We start from the raw sequence: 20,184 nt of genomic DNA on the forward strand, positions 1-20,184 counted from the left end.
GCATCCGTGGAAACGAGCAGTCAATGTTTCGGGCTGAGACCCTTCGTCAGAACTGAAGAGGGAGGGGGCAGGGGCCCTATAAAGAAGGTGGGGGGAGGGTGGGAAGGAGAAGGCTGGTAGGTGCCGGGTAAAAAACCAGTACGGAAGGGGACAGATCAAGGGGTGGAGGAGGGGATAGGCAGGAGAGGTGAAGGAGGAATGTAAGGGGAAAGCGCTATGGGTAGTAGAAGAAGGTGGAACCATGAGGGAGGTTATAAGCAGCTGGAGGAGGAGACAAGAGTGAAAGTGGGAAGGTAGAAGGGAGAGGGAGGGAATTATCGGAAGTTGGAGAATTCGATGTTCATGCCAAGGGGCTGGAGACTACCCAGACGGTATACGAGGTGTTGCTCCTCCAACCTGAGTTTGGCCTCATCATGGCAGTAGAGGAGGCCATGTATGGACATATCCGAATGTGAATGTGAAGCAGAGTTGAAGTGGGTGGCAATGGAGAGACGGATGGAGCGGAGGTGCTCGATGAAGCGGTCCCCAATCTGTGTCAGGTCTTCCCGATGTAGAGGAGGTTACACTGGGATCACTGGATGCAATAGATTACCCCAACAGACTCACAAGTGAAGTGTTGCCTCATCTGGAAGGACAGTTTGGGGCCCTGAATGGTGGTAAGAGGGGAGGTGTAGGGACAGATGTAGCACTTGCGCTTGCAGGGATAAGTGCCAGGTGGGAGATCTGAGGGGAGGAACGTGTGGACGTGTGGAGGGAACAATCCCTGTGGAAAGCGGAGAGGGGTAGAGAGGGAAAGATGTGTTTAGTGGTGAGGTCCTGTAGAAGGTGGCAGAAGTTGCAAAAGATAATGTGCTGGATCACGAGGCTAATGCAATTGTTCACTGTGTCCCCTAGTAGTCACAGTATGTATATGCAATTGTTCAGTGTGTCCCCTTGTGGTTGTATTTGCATGATTCTGGAAAGCTCTGGAAACTTCTCTGGTGCTGCATTATCTGAATAGGGGCTTTCTGATTGGCTGACTCTTAACTGCAAATTTGAATGGAATATTTCTTATTTATGGGTATAAAAAGAGCTAAGCACCATCCTTTAACACAACACACACAAAGTGCAGGAAGAACTCAGCAGGTCAGGCAAGATCTGTAGAAATGAATAGACAGTCAACATTTCAGGCTGAAACCCTTTCTCAGGACTGGGAGGAAGGGGGAAGATGCCAGAATTTCAGAAAAGTGAGCAGAGTGGAAGGAAGCTATCTAGAAGGTGATATGAAAAGCCAGGTGGGTGGAAAAGGTCAAGGGCTGGAGAAGAAGAAATCTGATAGAATAGGAGAGTGGACCATAGGAGAAAGAGGAGGAGGAGAGGACCTAGGGAGAAGTAATAGGCAGATGAGGTGAGGTAAAAGGTCAGAATGGGGAATGGAGAAAAGGGGCGGGGGAATTTCTTTCCCAAAAGAAGAAATCGATGTTCATCCCATCAGATTGAAGGCTACTCAGATGGAATATGAGGTGTTGCTCCTCTACCCTGAGGGTGGCCTCATCTTGGCACAAGAGGAGGCTATGAACCGACATGTTAGAGTGGGAATGGGAACTGGAAGGAAAATTTTGGGAAGTGCTGCTTGTGGTGGGTGGAGTGGAGCTGAATTTCATACACTGCAGTATTCTCTTGTTAATCCTTCTATTGCTCCCTTTATGATCTGATCTCTCCTTCTGGTTTCCTCATCATCTGACAAATCCTTTGTTTTCGTATCTCTATTGACTCCTCTCCTTTTGGCCTTCCATTCATCCAGCTGGGCTTTACTTTGCAACTTATTTTACAGACAGCATTCAGTCTCCCACTTCATGCAATAACCGTAGTGCGTGCAGAGTAGATTCTGGCTCTTTATACTCACAAAAACAATTGTTTGCAACATTTCTGAATCTCCTTGAACTCTCTTCCAGCCATTTTTCACAAGTAACTGCTTGATTAACATATCAGAAGCTTTCTCAGCTGTTGCCTACAAAAACTTTTGTAGTTGGACCACTGCTTTTGTCAGTTTCATGCTTCCCTTGAGCAGCATGATCCCTTCCTTGGTCAAGCAGGCTTTCCAATTGGAGACACAGAGGCTGGCACCAACACCTGCCTATCCTCTGTTAGGCAATGGTCATCGTGTTCAGCATGGAGACAGTTGTACCTTTCTTAGTTCACTTCATTGCAGGGGATGTGCCATTTAAATTGCCGATGGATCTCCAATCAAGTTGTAGTTGTCTCAGCCAATCACAGCCCCACAATGCTGGTCCTTCTGTCTTTACCACATACAATGTCAATGTGGCTTGTTGGTTGTTGTATTTCACTGTTACAAATGTCATTCCCTCTGAAGTTGTCCTTTCTCCGGTACAAATTCCAAGTTGGATATCTGCAGATTTCAGTTTAGAATCTCTGAAATGTTGTTCAGACTCATTTTGTGGAAAAACTGCAACAGCTGAACCAATGTCCAATTCCATTTTAATTAATTTGTCGTTCATTTCTGGCAAAAGCTATATTGCTGGTCTATTGTTAATTTGTATGTGGTAAATCTCAAGGCTACACATTCCTGTGTTACTCTCATCATTATCAGACATTTCATCAACAGCATGCAGATTGGTGCTCTTTTTGAAACTGCAATGTTTCAGTGTTTTCTCTTTCCTGCACAGTCCACTTATTTTTGTTCGGTGAGTCCCTGCCACAACAGTAACACGATTTGTTTGGCCACACAGATTTCTGTTCAGATGCTGCAATTTTATTCACATTTGCTTTCAATCCTGACTGCAATTCCCTTGCATCGTTGTTGTATTTTCCATTGGAACAGTGATTTCCACAGGTTGTTTGAGTTATAAGCTATTTCTGAATGCTTCCTTTTAATATTCCACAAACGATTCATAAACGATCTTTTAGTGTATCATTCAGCCCATTACCAAACGGACAATGCTCAGACAATCTCAAGTGCTGAAATAGACTCCCATGCTTTTTTATTCTGTTTATGAAACCTAAAGCGTTCCAAAATCAACAGTAGCTTTGGTTCTGAATGCTCCTGTATCACTTTGACAAAATCACCAAAGCTCATTTCTGCAGGTTTTGTTGGAGTGGTCGAACTTCAAAGTAAACGGTATGCCGTTAACCCTAATGCTTAGCAAAATTGACATTCGTTTTTTAATGGTTTTTTCATTTCCTTCAAAATACAGTTCTAAAAGCTCAGTACACGAGCGAATCACCCGTTGTGCAATCAAACTCGTCAATCTTTCCGACGTAGCCAGCCATTTCTGATTTTTTTAAATGATTAGTATCACCTGGTACTCACAGCTTAAGAACCCAGAATTCTTCTGTTTACTCCATCGTGTCTTCCCTGGCTGATTTTGATTTAACCTGCGCCGTCTCTCCCCGTGCTGGGGTGAGAGGCTTCTGTTTACTCCATCGTGTCTTCCCTGGCTGATTTTGATTTAACCTGCGCCGTCTCTCCCCGTGCTGGGGTGAGAGGCTTCTGTTTACTCCATCGTGTCTTCCCTGGCTGATTTTGATTTAACCTGCGCCGTCTCTCCCCGTGCTGGGGTGAGAGGCTACTCACTGCTGCTCCTGCTGCTTTGCACTTTATTTCGAATGTCTCTGCGTATAACAGGTCGGCAGTCAACATGGATTCTTTTTTAAATACCTCGTCACCAAAGTTATGTTTTGTAACTTCAGACCATTAAACTAATTCAAAGAAACTCACAGGAGTCCGAAAATATGGGTGCAGTTAGAGTTTATTTTAAGCAAAGTGCACATGTATCATGTGGTATTATGACGATGTATGAAATTAACATATTTTACAAATACCCTATAATTAATTATTTAAATGAAAAAGGAAACTTAATCAACTAATATATTATATATATAAGATTACTCAAATATTAGTCAGTTATTAAATACACAACATTTTCCACTTATCACCCCCCAGCACTTCAAACCCTCTCCCATACCCCACCCATCTTCCCCATCACCTGGTCTCACCTATCACCCGCCAGCCTGGCCTCCTTCCATTCTCCCCACCTTCTTATTCTGGCCCCTGCCCCTTCCTCTCCAGCCCTGATGAAGGGTCTCAGCCTGAAATGTCGACTGTTTATTCGCCTTCATAGATGCTGAGTTGCTCCAGCATGGAGACAGTTGTGCCATAACCAGTACCAAGATGGCGGCGCGATGCAGTTTGCAGCGGCCTCTCCGGAGTTGATATCTGTTATTTTGTCAAGCAGGGTGCCGTGCACAATCCTAATCTGATGAAAAACGGACGTGGGAGCACGGAGGAACAACTGGAAATCTCCAGGAAGGCCTTCTTTGTTGCTGCTGCTGTTGTGAGGTCCGGGTCTGTGCTAGGAAGAACAGGCCCCCAGTCCTCGGGGTTGTGTTGCCGGTGGCTGGTGGCGGGGGCGTCGGCAGAGGATGGTGCTCAGAGAGGCTGTGCCAGAGGGGATGGTCGGAGGCTCGGAGGTTCGACGGACTCGGAGTCCACTGCGGTCAGGTCACTTTCACTGTGTGCTGCATCTGCGAGGCTGAGTCCGGCGGTGCCGTGGAAGCCCATAGCGGGGGTATTCCCTTCTGCCGCCTGCGTGGGATGACGAGTCTATCGGGACCCTGAGGACTTGTGGAAACTGTGTGGTGGTTTCTTTCGAACTTGCAGTCTTTTAACATCTTTGGACTATTTTTACTGCGCCCATGGTCTGTTTTTTTTAAAATCAATTATGGCATTGTTTGCACTGTTGTAACTATATGTTGTAATTATGTGGTTTTATGTAGATCTTGTAGCTTTAGTTTTTGGTTTGTAGAGTTGGTGGTAGAGTTGGTCTCCTGACTTGGTGTGTATGGGTAGTCTTGTTTTGTCTAGTGGATTTGGAGCTCCTTTCCAGGGAACACGCTAAGATGGTAGTGCGATATTAATATGCAGCAGCCTCTCCGGACTCTGGATTTGGGGATTGCCAAATGTTATGTGGATTTTCTGGTGTAGTCTGTTTTGTCGTGTGCTCTTGTGATATCATTCTGGAGGAACGTTGTCTCATTTTTTAACTGCATTGCACTTGTGGTTTCTAAATGACAATAAACTGAAACTGAACTGAACTGATTTGGTATGTGTTGCTTTTATGCCCTGAAGGCTGGCTAATCCATTTTAGTTAATTCATAATGATTCCAGAACCCAGTTGACGCCTGCAGGCCCGCTTATCAGGAGACCAGAGGCTCATTCTCAATGGATCGCAAGTCTGGAGGTTGGACAGCTGATGTCTGTAAATCTGACCAGGATGGAGGGCCGAATGCGGCCTGGTCTGTGGTTCGAGGCCTCTCTGTGAGTGTGAGGGGACAGGCGGATGGGAGGATGGAAAAGGGGCTTGTTTTGTTATTGTTGCTGTTGCTGTGTTGTTCTGCTGAAGACTGTGGACGTGCTATGTAGTGCCAGAGTGTGTGGTGACACTTACAGGCTGCCCCTTTCTTCGAAAAAGATTCAAAACTGTTTGTCATTTCCAATACTGAAGTGTAAAGGAGAACAAAATAATTGTTACCCCTGACCTGCTGCAGCACAAACAAAACACAATAAATAAAAATATGTAAGATAGCTTATATCCATAGATTGATCTTATGTCCATAAAGTGATGCCAGGCACAGGAGTGTCTGTACACAAGGTGACTGACAGGAAGTGATAACGTAGTGGTGTTTGGGGGTGTGGAGGGGTGTGTTAGTGGGTGGAGGTGTTGATCAGCCTTACTGCTTGGGGAAAGTAACTGTTTTTGAGTCTGGTGGTCCTGGTATGGATGCTACGTAGCCTCCTCCCTGATGGGAGTGGGACCAACAGTCCAACAGCAGGGTGGGTGGGATCCTTCAGCTAGTGCTGGTTAATACAAACAACACGTTTCACCATGTTTCAGTGTGCAGATGATCAATAAGTGAACCTGAATCCGTGATATTTCCCACAACTTCCCAGCACATGCCTAATCAGGTGCTAGGTACTTAGAATTAGAATTTATTTAAATCTTACATCCATCCCACAACGTGGGGGTGTACAGACGTGTGAATTTATGTCTAGTGGCTTGTAGAAAGGAGCTGTCCCATAGCCTATCAGTCCTGGTTTTAATGCTGTGGCACCATTTTCCAGACGGAAGCAGCTGAAACAGTTTATGGTTGGGGTGACCGGTGGCCCCGTTGATCTTCCAGACCTTCTCTCTGCACCTGCTGCTGTAAATGTCCTTATTGGAGGGAAGTTCACATCCACAGATGCACTGCACTCTCTGCAGTGCCCGGCAATCAAGGTTGTGCAGTTCCCGTACCAGGCGGTGATACAGACAGTCAGGATGCTCAGTGGGGCCCCTGTAGAAGGTCGTGAGGATTTGGGGGCCCATGCTGAACTCCTTCAGTCACCTGAGGTGGAAAAGATGCTGTTGTGGTTTTTTTGGCATAAAGCCGGTGTGTACAGTCCAGGTGAGATCTTTAGTGATGAGTGTACTGAGGAAACTACTCACCTTCACAACTGCAGACCCGTTGATGTTGATCAGGTCGAGCCTGTCTCTGTTCCTCCTGTAATCCACAATCAGCTCTTTTGTTTTTTTTGGACATTGAGGTTGTTATCCTGGCACCACTGTGTCAGGGTGTCAACCTCTCCTCAGCAGGCTGTCTCATCACCGCTAGAAATAAGGCTGATCAATGTTGTGTCATCTGCAAACTTGATCAGCGGATTGGAGCTGTGTGTGGCCGCACAGTCACAGGTGTAAAGGGAGTAGAGAAGGGGACTCAGGACACAACCCTGGGGGGCACCTGTGTTGAGGGTCAGACGGGCAGAGTTGAGGGAGCCCTTCCTTATCACCTGTCGGCGATCCAGGATCCAGCTACACAAGGTGGGGTGCAGGCCGAGGTCTCTGAGCTTCCTGGGAAGTCTGGAGGGAATTATGGTGTTGAATGTTGAACTGTAGTCCAGGAACAGCATTCTAACATATGCATCCCTCTTCTCCAGGAGAGTCAGGACAGTGTGTAGTGCTGTGGCTGTGGCATCATTGCTAGACCAGTTCTGTCAGTAGGCGAATTGTAGGGGTCCAGTGTGGGTGGTAGCATGTTGCAGATGTAATCTCAAAGCATTTGCTTATAATTGCGGGAGTACGACTGGGCTCCAATTGTTCAGGCAAACTACCTTGGATTTCTTTTGTACAGGGACAACAATGGACGATTTGAAACAGGAGGGCACTACACACTGGGAGAGGGAGAGATTAAAAATGTCCACAAACACACCAGGCAGCTGATCCACACGCTTTGAGGACGCGTTCTGGGATGCCATTCGACCCCGCTGCCTTGCGGCTGTTGACACTTTGGAACGTTCTGTGTATCTCAGCCTCGGAGACGACCAAAGAGCAGGTCTCGTCAGCGGCTCTCCTTGGGGCTTCAGTCCTATCAACCTCAAACTGAGCGTAAAAAGCACTTAGCTCATCCGGGAGCGAGGCGGCCATGTTGGCTGTACTGCTGTGCTTCCTCTGGAAGTCCCGATGGTGTGCAGTCCTCTCTGCGTGTGTTATTATTGCAGAGTTGTGACTGGATTTTGTCTGTGTTGCCGTTTTGCCACCTCGATGGCTCTACGTAAATCACAGTGACATCTCTTGAGCTCCTGTTGGTCTCCAGAGATGAAGGCTTTATCCCTTGCACTGAGAGCAACATACACTGAACTATTTATCCGAGGCTTCTGGTTTGGGTAGATCCAGACCAATTTTTGAGGAATAATGTCTTCATAGTACTTCCGAATGAAGCTTGTGGCCATCTCCGTGTATTCAGAGATGTTCTCAACTCAAAATACCTCTCAGGTGATGCTAAAAAACCGGTCTTGTAACACGAGTCTGACTGGGCAGGAGCAAGATGGAGGAATGGTCAGACTTTCCAAATGGAGGGTGGAGAAGTGCTTTGTAGGCGTTGTGGAAGGGAGAGTAGCAGTAGTCGAGTATGCGTCCTCCCCATGTGCTCACCTCATTTCAGCACATTTACCCACCTCAGGACTGCCAGCACCTGCTCCTTGGTATTTCAATATATTTCAGGACATCATTATTCTCTCCCACAATTCCCTAACCTTCAACACAGTACAGGCACAATCTACAGTGGATAACTGAGCCACCAGTTAATCAGGGCAGCCACTTATTTGGGACAATTCTTAAAAAACAAAACCTAATTGAGAATATAGCCAGGATTCCCTTCACTTATTTGGGACACTATCCCACTCAACTGGAACAGGAGACTGTTGCTGAACAGATTCTAACCAGCATCGAACGCATACACTTGCGCGGCCATTAGAGACTACACTGAGCTCGCAGCAAACGGTTTTTCAAGCTGTGTGTGTTTGTGCTCAAAAAGTAGTGATTTATGTCACTGGTAGTTGGCAAGCAATCAGCTGTAAGACAATTCAGAACCGTCTTGTTCACTGCGGTTTCAAACGTTCAGGCTTGGAGATGTCGGAGACGGCTGGGAGTGAAAATGAAACCTTTTCACTACTTCAACAATCTAGGAACTACAAAGATTTGAAGGTATTGACAGTGAACTTGAATGTTACAATAAAAATGGAGACTTGGAGGATATAGTTGTTGAAAACATGTATGAAGGCAGTCCATTATCTGCACTAGGTGTCTGCACTGATTTTGTTCATTGAGAACACTGGATAAATTCCTCTGGTCAGTGACTATTAGGAACTAATACATAGCTTTATAGTACTGTAGTAAGTACAATTGGCAGTGTTCTAATTTGTTCTGTATTTCATTTAAATCCATATTTGTTTCCCATTTTAACTTTTTTTTAAAATATTTTTTAACTACTTCCATGAAACCTTGGCTAATTGGACAGCCACCTAATCGGGCCAAAATGTACTGTCCCAATGTGCCCCAATTAACCAGAAACCAGTGAGTTCATCTGTGCAACATTTGGACAGACCTTTTAGCCGACGTCTCTGACTGTTGCTCGGCAATCTCCCTCTGCAGCTCCCTCTCCTTCGCCTCCTGCTTCCCGATTGGACAGTCCTCAGCGATGTCAAACAGGGACAGCGCATCTTTAGTATCCTCCTCCCGCAGAGCAGAAGCAAACACCTTTTCCGCTATAATCCGCACGTGCTTATCCTCCTCCGTCTGGGAGGCCTTTGGGAATTGTCTCGGCATCTCCACAGCTGTGGGGAGAAAGGCAGATGATTATTGTAGTGGAACAACTCCCTGTGGATAAGGAACATACAAAGGCACAGAACTGTACAGGCACTTTGGCCCCCAATATTGAGCTGGCATTTTAACTTACTCCAAGATCAATCTAACCTTCCCCTCCCACATAACCCTACATTTTTCTAACATCCATGCATTAATGTGAGAGTCTCTTAAAAGTCCTAAATTACCACCTCTACCACTACCCCTGGTAGCAGGTTCCTCACTTCCACCACTCTCTGCATAAAAACCCTGCCTCTGACATCCCCCCAGACTCTCCTCCAATCACCTTAAAATTCTGTCCCCTACTACCACCTTCTGTGGGCAAATCCATTGCAACCGCATGCAGCCACGTTTCCTGTGGAGGATGCAGAAGTGATTCATTGGGATCAGAGGGCACGTTCATTGTCGTTCAGCTGTACAACAGATATACCACCAAACGAAACAATGTTCCTACGGACCAAGGTGCACAACACACTACATATATCTCACACACATAACACAAGGTAATATTACCACAAGTAAATTAATGAATCTCCCATTTCCCAAAGATGTAAGGGTTAGTGTGTTAGTTAGTCCCGTGGGTGTAATCGGGTGGTGTGGACTTGTTGGACGGGGAGGGCCTGTTACCGTGCTGAATCTCTAAATAAATACAATTTATAAACGCGAAGACCGCACAGAGTGGGTGTGTCTGAGTGCTAGTGGGCAAGTAAAGACATCAAACTCTCAGCCCTTGTTGTTAGTGAAAGCATTTTACTGTGAGAGCTGCTTATCTGACGCTCTGTGCCTGTGATAAAACCGCGTGTTTTGCTTTGCATCTCTGTCGACATGCTCGCGTGTAGATGGTGGGAGGCTGGACAGACTTGAGTTTACTCTGGAGGGTCGGAGGCTGAGGGGAGATCTGACAGAGGGTTTTCAGATTATGAGGCATAGCTAAAGTGGACAGAGTTTATCTTCTTCCCAGGGTTGAAATGTCTCATACCAGAGGTGAGAGGGGGTAAATTCAAAGGAGAGTTGCGCGGTAAGATCTTGTTTTACATACCAGTGGGGCAAATCAACTCAATTTCACTTGCCCCGTTACTGAACTGTTCCCACAACTAATGGACTCACTTTCAAGGACTCTCCATCTCATGTTAATGATATTTATTACTTCTTTATTTATTACCATTATTTCTCTTTTTCTTTTGTATTTGCTTAGTTTGTTGTCATTTACACTTTGGTTGCTTGTCCATCCTGTTGTGTGTGGTCTTTCTTTGTTACTACTGTGTTTCTTAGATTTACTGCGAATGCCCACAAGAAAATGAATCTCAGGATTGTATATGGTGGGATATATATATTTTGCTAATAAATTTATTTTGAACTTCGTTCTGTGAATCATGAAGTGTAATGTTAACATCTCATGATTTTTCCAGTTGCTTTGAAAAGAATGGTCCACAGATGAACTTCATCGTGAGGTCCGACCATCGGTCTAAAATGGATTAGAACTAAACCAAATAACCAGACCTGATTTACATTAAAACAAGTCCCTCATAGAGCCCATATCACTATAAGGCATAGGAAGTGAATTAGGCCATTTGGCCCATCAAGTCTGCTCCACCATTCCATCATGGCTGATTGATTTTCCCTCTCAACCCCATTCTCCTGCCTTCTCCCCATAACCTTTGACACCTTGACAAATCAAAACCTCTTGACGTCAGCTCAATGACCTCAATGACTTGGTCTCTACAGCTGTCTGTGGCAATGAATTGCATACATTCTGGCTAAAGAATTGCCCCTCACCTCTGTTCTAAACAAATGTCCCTCTTTTCTGAGGCTGTATCCTCTGGTCCTAGACACCCCGACTACAGGTAACATCTCTGCATCCACTCAATCTAGACCAGAAGTACTCACTGTAACTGTTGTAATGTGAGTATTATTAAAAGTAAGTTAATACTAATCGGGAAGCTGTTGGTAACGAGAGGCGGGATCTGGGGTTGGCGGGGTCTTTACTTCCGCTCTTTTTACTCCCAGAATGCATTGTATATAGTTCCTCCACCCAGGCCGCACGAGATACCGGGAAGCCTCTGTATTGTAAATATCATTTGCCGTCCCAGATAAAGATGCTCTTTTGGCCATCAAGTTGTTGAGTGGTCTTTTTGTAAAGCAGAGGTTACCACAGTAACATTCTGTCAGATTAACTGATACCCTTATGTACAGAGGCTCTGTTCTCTAGCCAGGCTGGTCTTTATACGAGTCCATACACAGATATGTGATTAAAGTTCAAACTAAATTTATTATCAAAGTATATAAATATGCCACATATACAAGCCTGAGATTCATTTTCCTGTAGGTATTCACAGCAAGTACAAAGAAAACACGATGGAATCAATGAAAAACCTCACCCAGTAGGACAGGACAGGACAAAGAACTAAGGTGCAAAAAACAACAAACTGTGCAAATTCAAAGCGGGAAAGAAAACAAAATAATAATAAATAACTCAACAATAAGTATGGAGACCATGAGTTTTAGAGTCGTTGAAAATGAGTCCAGAGGTTGTTGGAACGTTTCAGTGATGGGGGGAGTGAAGTTGTCCCCTCTGGTTTAAAAGCCTGATGGTTGAAGAGTAATAACTGTTCCTGAACCTGGTGATGTGGGACCGGAGGCTCCTGTACCTCCTTCCTGATGGTGTTATATTTGAATGCATGCAGCATAAGGAATAAAATGGACGATCTTGAAATTCAGCTACAGATTGGCAAATATGACTGTCACCATCTCTGAAACTTGGCTAAAGGACAGCTGTCATGGGAGCTGAACGTCCAATGATATACAGCATATCAGAAAGATAGGTTAGTAAGCAGACAGGGTGGTGTGGCTCATTAGAAAGGGATGACATAGGATCGAAAGGTATGGAGTCTCTATGGGTTGAGTTAAGAAATGGCAAGGGTAAAAGGACCCTAATGGTAGTTGTATGCGGGCCTCCAAACAGCAGCCGGGATGTGGATTACAAATTACAGCAGGAGACAGAAAAGACGTGTCAGAAAGGCAATGTCATGATAATTGTTGGGGATTTTAACATGAAAGTGGATTGGGAAAACCAGGTCAGTACTGGACCTCAAGAGAGAGAATTTGTAGAATGTCTACGAGATGGCTTTTTAGAACAGCTTGTTGTTGAACCCACTAGGGGATCGGCTGTGCTGGATTGGGTGTTGTGCAATGATCCGGAGGTGATAAGAGAGCTTAAGGTTAAGGAACCCTCAGGGAACAGTGATCACAATATGATCGAGTTCACACTGAAATTTGGGAGGGAAAAAAATAAAATCCAATGTGTCGGTATTTCAGTGGAATAAAGGAAATTACAATGGCATGAGAGGGGAACTGGCTGAGGTTGACTGGAAAGGGCCACTAACAGGAAGCACAGCACAGCAGCAGTGGCTGGAGTTTCTGTGAAAAATGAGGAAGGTGCAAGACAGATATATTCCAAATAAAAAGAAATTTTCAAATGAAAGAAGGACACTACTGTGGTTGCTAAGTGAAGTCAGAGCCAAAGTAAAGCAAAAGAGAGGGCATACAAGGAAGCCAGAGCTACTGGGAAGATAGAGGATTGGAAAGCATTTAAAAACTTGCAGAAGGAAACTAAGAAGGTCATTAGGAAGGAAAAGATGAATTATGAGAGGAAGCTGGCAATTAATATCAAAGAAGATACTAAAAGCTTTTTTAAGTATATAAAGGGAAAAAGAGGGTCAAGTGTAGATATAGAACCAAAGCAAAATGACGCCAGAGATATTGTAACGAGAGAGGCAGAGATGGCAGAGGAACTGAATGCATATTTTGCATCAGTCTTCACAGTGGAAGAAGTCTGCAGTATACCGGAAATTCAAGAGTGTCATGGAAGTGAAGTTTGTGCAGTGAAAATTATGACTGAGAAGGTGCTCAGGAAGCTTAATGGTCTGAGGGTGGATAAATCTCCTGGACCTGATGGAATGCACTGAGTTCTGAAGGAAGTAGCTGGAGAGATTGTGGAGGTATTAACAATGATCTTTCAAAAATCAATAGATTCTGGCATTGTACCAGATGACTGGAAAATTGCAAATGATACTCCGCTATTTAAGACTGGTGGGAGGCAGCAAATAGACCTGTTACCCTGACATCAGTGGTTGGGAAGTTGCTGAAATCAAATGTTAGGGATGAAATTATGGAATACCTGGAGGCACATGACAAGATAGACCAAAGCTAGCATGGTTTCCTGAAAGGAAAATCCTGCCTGACTAACCTACTGCAATTTTTTGAGGAAATTACAACCAGGGTAGACAAAGGAGATGCAGTAGACATGGTGTACTTGGATTTTCAGAAGGCCTTTGACAAGATGCCGCACATGAGTCTGCTTAGCAAGATAAGAGCCCATGGAATTACAGGGGAGTTACATGGGTGGAGCATTGGCTGGTCGGCAGAAAACAGAGAGTGGGAATAAAGGGATCCTATTCTGGCTGGCTGCTGGTTACCAGTGGAGTTCCACATGGGTTAGTGTTGGGACCGCTGCTTTTTACAATGTATGTCAATGATTTGGACTACAGTATTAATGGATTAATGGATTTGTGGCTAAATTTGCCAATGATAGAAAGATAGGTGGAGGAGCAGGTAGTGTTGAGGAAACAGAGAGCCTGCAGAGAGACTTAGATAGTTTAGGGGAATGGGCAAAGGAGAGACAAATGAAATACAATGTTGGAAAGTGTACAGTCATGCACTTTTGTTGAAGTAATAAATGACTATTATTTAGATGAGGAGAGAATACAAAATGCAGAAATGCAAAGGTACCTGGGAGTCCTTGTGCAGGATACCCTAAAGGTTAACCTCCAGGTTGAGTTGGTTGTGAGGAAGGCAAATGCAATGTTGGCATTCATTTCTAGAGGTGTAGAATACAAGAGCAGGGATGTGATGTTGAAGCTCTATAAGAGGCTCATGAGACCACACTTGGAGTATTATGTGCAGTTTTGGGCTCCTTATTTTAGAAAGGCTATACCGACATCGGAGAGGGTTCAGAGAAGATTCACAAGAATGATTCCAGGAATGAAAGGATTACCGTTTGAGGAACGTCTGGCAGCTCTTGTGCCGTATTCCCTGGAATTCAGGAGAATGAGGGGGATCTCATAGAAACATTCTGAATGTTAAAAGGTCTGAACAGATTAGATCTGGCAAAGTTATTTCCCATGGTAGGGGATTCTAGGACAAGAGGGCACGACTTCAGGATTGAAAAACATCCATTAAGAACAGTGATGTGGAGAAATTACTTCAGTCAGAGGGTGGTAAATCTGTGGAATTTGTTGCCTTGAGCGGCTGTGAGGCCAAGTCATTGGGTGTATTTAAGGCAGAGATAGATATGTTCTGTTTAGCCAGGGCATCAAAGGGTATGAGATGAAGGCAAGGGAGTGGGGTTGACTGGAAGAATTGGATCAGCTTATGATTGAATGGCGAAGCAGACTTGATGGGCCATATGGCCTACTTTGCTCCTATATCTTATGGTAGCAGTGAGAAGACAGCATGGCCTGGATGGTGGGGATCCGTGGTGATGGATGCTGCTTTCCTGCAACAGCGCTCCATGTAGATGTGCTCAATGATGGGGAGGGTTTTACCCTGGATAGACTGGGCTGTGTCCACTAGTTTTTGTAGGCCTTTATTTATTTACAGGGTGAAGCAGGAGAATGGGGTTGAGAGGGAAAATGAAACAGCCATGGTGGAGCATATTTGATGGGCCAAATGGCAAAATTCTGCTCGTATGTCTCATGGTCAATCTCCAAGCAAGAGAACCTCAGCCTGCAAAGTAACTGCCCCACGGTTCTCTATGGAGGTCCACACCATGTTGAAAGGGACCTGGTGTGGCTCTGGAGAGTCGTTTTTGTGCCCAGGGAAGTCGGAGATTTACTGGCCACTCTTTCCTCTGTTTCTCCATATCCTCTCCACTGCCTCCTCGAGCAGTCAGCCTCCAGAGTGTTGACTTTGACTGGCTGCCAGTGTCAGTCTTTGTGTCTTGTATCATGCTCATGGGGCTGAGAGAGAAAATAAATCAGCCATGATTTTGACCTGTACAAAAGGTTTTGCAGCTGAACCTGAGGGGAACCAATATTTTGTGGGCAGGTTTGTTAGGGCTGTTGCCGAGGGTTTAAAATAATTTGGCAGGGGGAAGGGACTCAGGATAGGGCAGATGGTAAAAAAGCAAAGATAGCGTGCAGTCAGACAGTAAGGGCAGATGATAAGACAAAACTGCAGCCAGCACGGTGAGTATCAGTGCACGAGGGATGCAGAATCAAAAAGGGTAGCAAACACAGTACTCAAAGTGTTATATCTCAATGCACAGAGTATAAGAAATAAGGTTGATGATCTTGTTGCACTTTTACAAATTGCAGGGTATGATGTTATGGCTGTCACTGAATTAATTGTGGCTGAAGGATGGTTGTAGTTGGGATCTGAAAGTCCAAGGTTACACGTTGTGTCAGAGGGACAGGAAAGTAGGCAGAGGGGGTGGTGTGGTTCTGCTGGTAAAGAATGGCATCAAATCAGTTAAAGGATATAACATGGGATTGAAAATTGTTGAATCCTTGTGGGTTGAGTTAAGAAACTGCAAGGGTAACTGAAGCAGAAAAGGCTCATCAAAAGTGTAATGTTATGATAGTCATGGGAGATTTCAACATACAGGTGGATTGGGAAAATCAGGTCGGAAATGGATGTCAAGAGAGTGAGTTTGTTGAATGCCTGAGATGGCTTTTTAGAGCAGTTTGTTGTTGAGCCTATTCCGGAATCAGATATACTGGATTGGGTGTTATGTAATGGCCCCGAGGTGATTAGGGAGCTTAAGGTAAAGGAACCCTTAGGATACCATGATCACAATATGATTGAGTTCGAATTGAAATTTGATAGGGAGACAGTAAAGTCTGGTGTAGCAGTATTTCAGTGGAGTAAAGGAAATGACAGTGGTTTGAGAGAGTCGTTGGCCAAAGTATATTGGAAGGAGATGCTGGCAGGGATGACAGCAGAGCAACAATGGTGTGAGTTTCTGGCAGAAAATGAGGAAGCTGAAGGATAGATGCATTCCAAAAATGAAGAAATACTCAAATGGCAAATTAATACAATCATGGCTGACAAGGGAAGTCAGAAGCTAATGTAAAAACAAAAGAGCAGGCATAAAACAATACAAATCAAAAATTAGCAGGGAGATAGAGGATTGGGTAGCTTATTAAAAACCTAATGAGAGAAACTAAAAGAATAATTAGGAGTGAAAAGATGAAATATGAAAGCAAACTAGCAAACAATATCAAAGTGGATGGCAAAAGCCTTTTCAAGTATGTAAAAAATAAAAGGGAGCTGAGAGTGGATATAGGACTGTTAGAAAATGAGGCAGGAGAAATAATAACAGGAGACAAGGAGATGGCAGATGAACTAAATGTGTATTTTGCATTAGTCTTCTCTGTGGAAGACACTAGCAGTGTGTCAGATGTTGAAGGGTGTGAGGGAAGAGAAGTGAGTGCAGTTACTATTATAAGGGAGAAGGTGCTCAAAGAACTGAAAGACCTAAAGGTACGCAAGTCACCCAGACCAGATGAAATGCACCCTGGGGCTCTGAAAGATGTAGCATTAGAGATTGTGGTGGCATTAGTAATGATCTTTCAAAAAGCTTTGGACTCTGGCATGGTGCCAGAGGACTGGAAAATTGCAAATATCACTTCACTCTTTAAGAAAGGAGGGAGGCAACAGAAGGAAATTATAGACCACTTAGCCTGACCTCAGTGGTTGGGAAGATGTTATAGTCAATTGTTAAGGATGAGGTTTTGGAGCGCTTGTTGATACAGGACAAGATAGAACAAAGACAGAATGGTTTCTTTAAGGGAAAATCTTGCCTGACAAACATGTTGGAATTCTTTGAGATTACAAGTAGGATAGATAAAAGGGATGCAGTGGATGTTGTTTATTTGGACTTTCAGAAGGCCTTTGAAAGGTGCCACACATGAGTCTGCTTACCAAGTTAACAGCCCATGGTATTACAGGAAAGTTACTAACATGTTTAGAGCATTGGCTGATTGTAGGTGGCAGCGAGTGGGAATAAAAGGATAATTTTCTGGTTGACTGCCAGTGACTAGTGGTGTTCCACGGGGGTCGGTGTTGGGACCACTTCTTTTTATGCTGTATATCAATGATTTAGATGATGAAACAGATGGCTTTGCTGCCAAGTTTGCAGATGATATGGAAATTGGCAGAGGGGTAGGTAGTGTTGAGGAAACGGGTAGGCTGCAGGTCTTAGACAGATTAGGAGAATGGGCAAGAAAGTGGCAAATGAAATACAATGTTGGAAAATGCATGGTCATGCATCTTGGCAGAAGAGAAAAATGTGCAGACTATTTTCAAAATGGGGAGAAAATTCAAAAATCTGAGATGCAGAGGGACTTAGGAATCCTTGTGAAAACACCCTACAGGTTAACTTGCAGGTAGAGTCAATGGTGAGGAAGGCAAATGTAATGTTCACATTCATTTCAAGAGGTCTAGAATACAAGATCAGGGATGTGATGCTGAGGCTTTATAAGGCACCAGTGAGGCCTCACCCAGAGTATTGTGAACAGTTTTGAGCTCCTCATCTAAGAAAAGATGTGCTGACATTGGAGAGGGTTCACAAGAATGATTCCAGGAATGAAAGGGTTATCATACAAGGAATGTTTGATGGCTCTGGGTCTGTACTCACTGGCATTTAGAAGGATGAGGGGGAATCTCATTGAAAACTTTCCAATGTTGAAGGGCCTAGGCAGAGTAGATGTGGAAAGAATGTTTCCCATGGTGGGGAAGTCTAGGACCAGAGGGCACAGCCTCAGGATAGAGGGGTGTCCATTTAAAACAGAGGTGCAGAGGAATTTCTTCAGCTAGAGGGTGGGAAATTTGTTATCACAGACAGCTGCGGAGGGCAAGTTGTTGGGTGTATTTAAGGCAGAAATTGATAGGTTCTTGATTGAACAAGACGTCAAAGGTTTGGCAGAGAAAGCTGGGGAATGGGGTTGAGCAGGGGAGAAAAGGATCAGCCATGATTAAATGACAGAGCAGACTCGATGGGCCAAATGGCCTAATTCTGCTCCTATGTCTTATGATGGAATTATTGTGTTTTTAAATTAGAGAATTGCGTGGAACTGGCCCTTCCAGCCTGTTGGGTCGTGCTGCCAAGTCACCCCTGATTTGACCCTAGCCTGATCCCAGGACAATTCACAATGATCAGTTAACCTACTAAGCACATGCATTTGGACCGTGGTAGGAAGCTGGAGCACCTGGAGGAAACCCACACATACCACAGTGGAAAACTGTCAGATTCCTTAAGGATGACATCGAAATTGAACTCCAAACTCTGACGCCCCGAACTGTAATAGTGTCGAGCTAACCACTACACTACGTGACATTTTCGTGTACTGCAGCTAAATTAGATGTCCCTATGTTTAAAAGCCAGATTCTGTTGGTCAAGAGATAAATTTGATTTGTGATGAGACCCCTAACCCCCAACCCAGTGTGGAAACAATGTTTGACACAGCCTCGCTGTTCCCTGGACTAGTTAGTTATCTTCTACTTATTCCCACAGTCCATTGTTACAGTCAGGTATTTTAAACCTGCCACACACATTGACAGCTCTGGGCTTGTACTCACTGGAGTTTAGAAGAATGAGGCGGGAATCTCATTAAAGCCTGTTGAATATTGAAAGGCCTAAATAGAATGAATGTGGAGAGGATGATTCCAACAGTGGGGAAGTCTAGGACCAGAGGACACAGCCTCAGATTTGAGTAGGGGTTGTTAACTTTTTTTATGCCATGGATATCTACCATTAACCAGGGGGGTCCATGGACCCCAGGTTAGGAACCCCGGGATAGAGAGATGTCCATTTAGAATGGATGATGAGGAGGAATTCCTTCAGCCAGAGCGAGGTGAGTCCGTGGAATTCGTTGCCACAGACCGTTGTGAAGATCATGTCACTGGGTGTATTTAAGGTGGAGGTTGATAGGTTCTTGATTAGTCATTGGTTATGGGAAGGACACAGGAGAATGGGGTTGAGAGGGATAATAAATCAGCCATGATGGAATGGCAGAGCAGATTCAATGGGCCAAATGGCCTAATTCTGCACTAATGTCTTCTGGAGTCTGACTAAATTATCTACGTCTGGATTGGGGCAACCCTGGTATTAAGGAAAATTGCACAGCAGGACAAGGCCATTTGGGCCATCTTGTCCTTGCCAGCAGAGATGAAAGCTGCCCTGCTTAATCCCTCACCAGGACAGAGTCTGCATCTCTCTATTATAGGAAGGATGCCCCGGCTTTGGAGACGGTGCAGAAAACATTCAGCAGGATATTTCCTGAATTAGAGGGCATGTGCTATGGTGAGAGAGTGAACAAACTTGTGTTGTTTTCTCTGGAGTGGCAGAGGCTGAGGGGAGATCTGATGGAGGTTTTATCAGATTATGAGAGGCATAGACAGAGTAGACAGACAGCATCTTTTCCCAGGGTTGAAATGTCTAATACCAGAAGTTATGCCTTTAAGATGAGAGGAGGTGTGAAGGCCAAGTGTTTTTCTTTTAAAAAGAGTGTGGTGGGTATCTGGAATGTGTTGCCTAGTTGGTGGGGGCATGGAGGGGGTAGGGTAGAAGAGGCAGATATCATCAAGGTATTTAAGAGGCTCTTGGGCACATGAATGTACAGCGATTGGAGGGATGCGGGCATTCTGTGGCAGCAAGGATTAGCACAGTTAGGTTCCAGTTAATGCAGCAAAACATGGTGGGTGTACGGCCGTCTGGTACGGAGGGGCCACCGCACACGGTCGGAAAAAGCTGCAGAAAGTTGTAAACTCAGCCAGCTCCGTCACGTCACTGACCTCCCAGCATCCAGGACATGGCCAAGGTCATCATGAATGACCCCTATCACCCAGGACCTGCCCTCTTCTCATTGCTTCACGGTGGAGATACAGGAGCCTGAAGACAGACACTCAATGTTTCAGTAACAGCTTCTTCCCCTCAACCATCTGATTT

General features: G+C 44.8%; 1 protein-coding gene across 4 annotated transcripts in view; it reads right to left on the reverse strand.

Moving 5' to 3' along the window:
* Positions 1-20,184, reverse strand: part of LOC132397439 (AMP deaminase 3-like) — an 82,544-nt gene that overhangs the window by 59,076 nt on the left and 3,284 nt on the right. For all 4 annotated transcript variants that reach the window (XR_009513379.1, XM_059976235.1, XM_059976232.1 and 1 more), the window contains exon 2: positions 8,920-9,148. Coding sequence is in view for 3 of the 4 variants with exons in the window: in XM_059976235.1 (XP_059832218.1) it covers positions 8,920-9,140 (221 nt within the window). In the remaining variant the exon portion in view is untranslated. The remainder of the gene's footprint in view (positions 1-8,919; positions 9,149-20,184) is intronic.

This window comes from Hypanus sabinus, chromosome 7, assembly GCF_030144855.1.
Source record: "Hypanus sabinus isolate sHypSab1 chromosome 7, sHypSab1.hap1, whole genome shotgun sequence".
NCBI classification, from domain to species: Eukaryota; Metazoa; Chordata; class Chondrichthyes; order Myliobatiformes; family Dasyatidae; genus Hypanus; species Hypanus sabinus.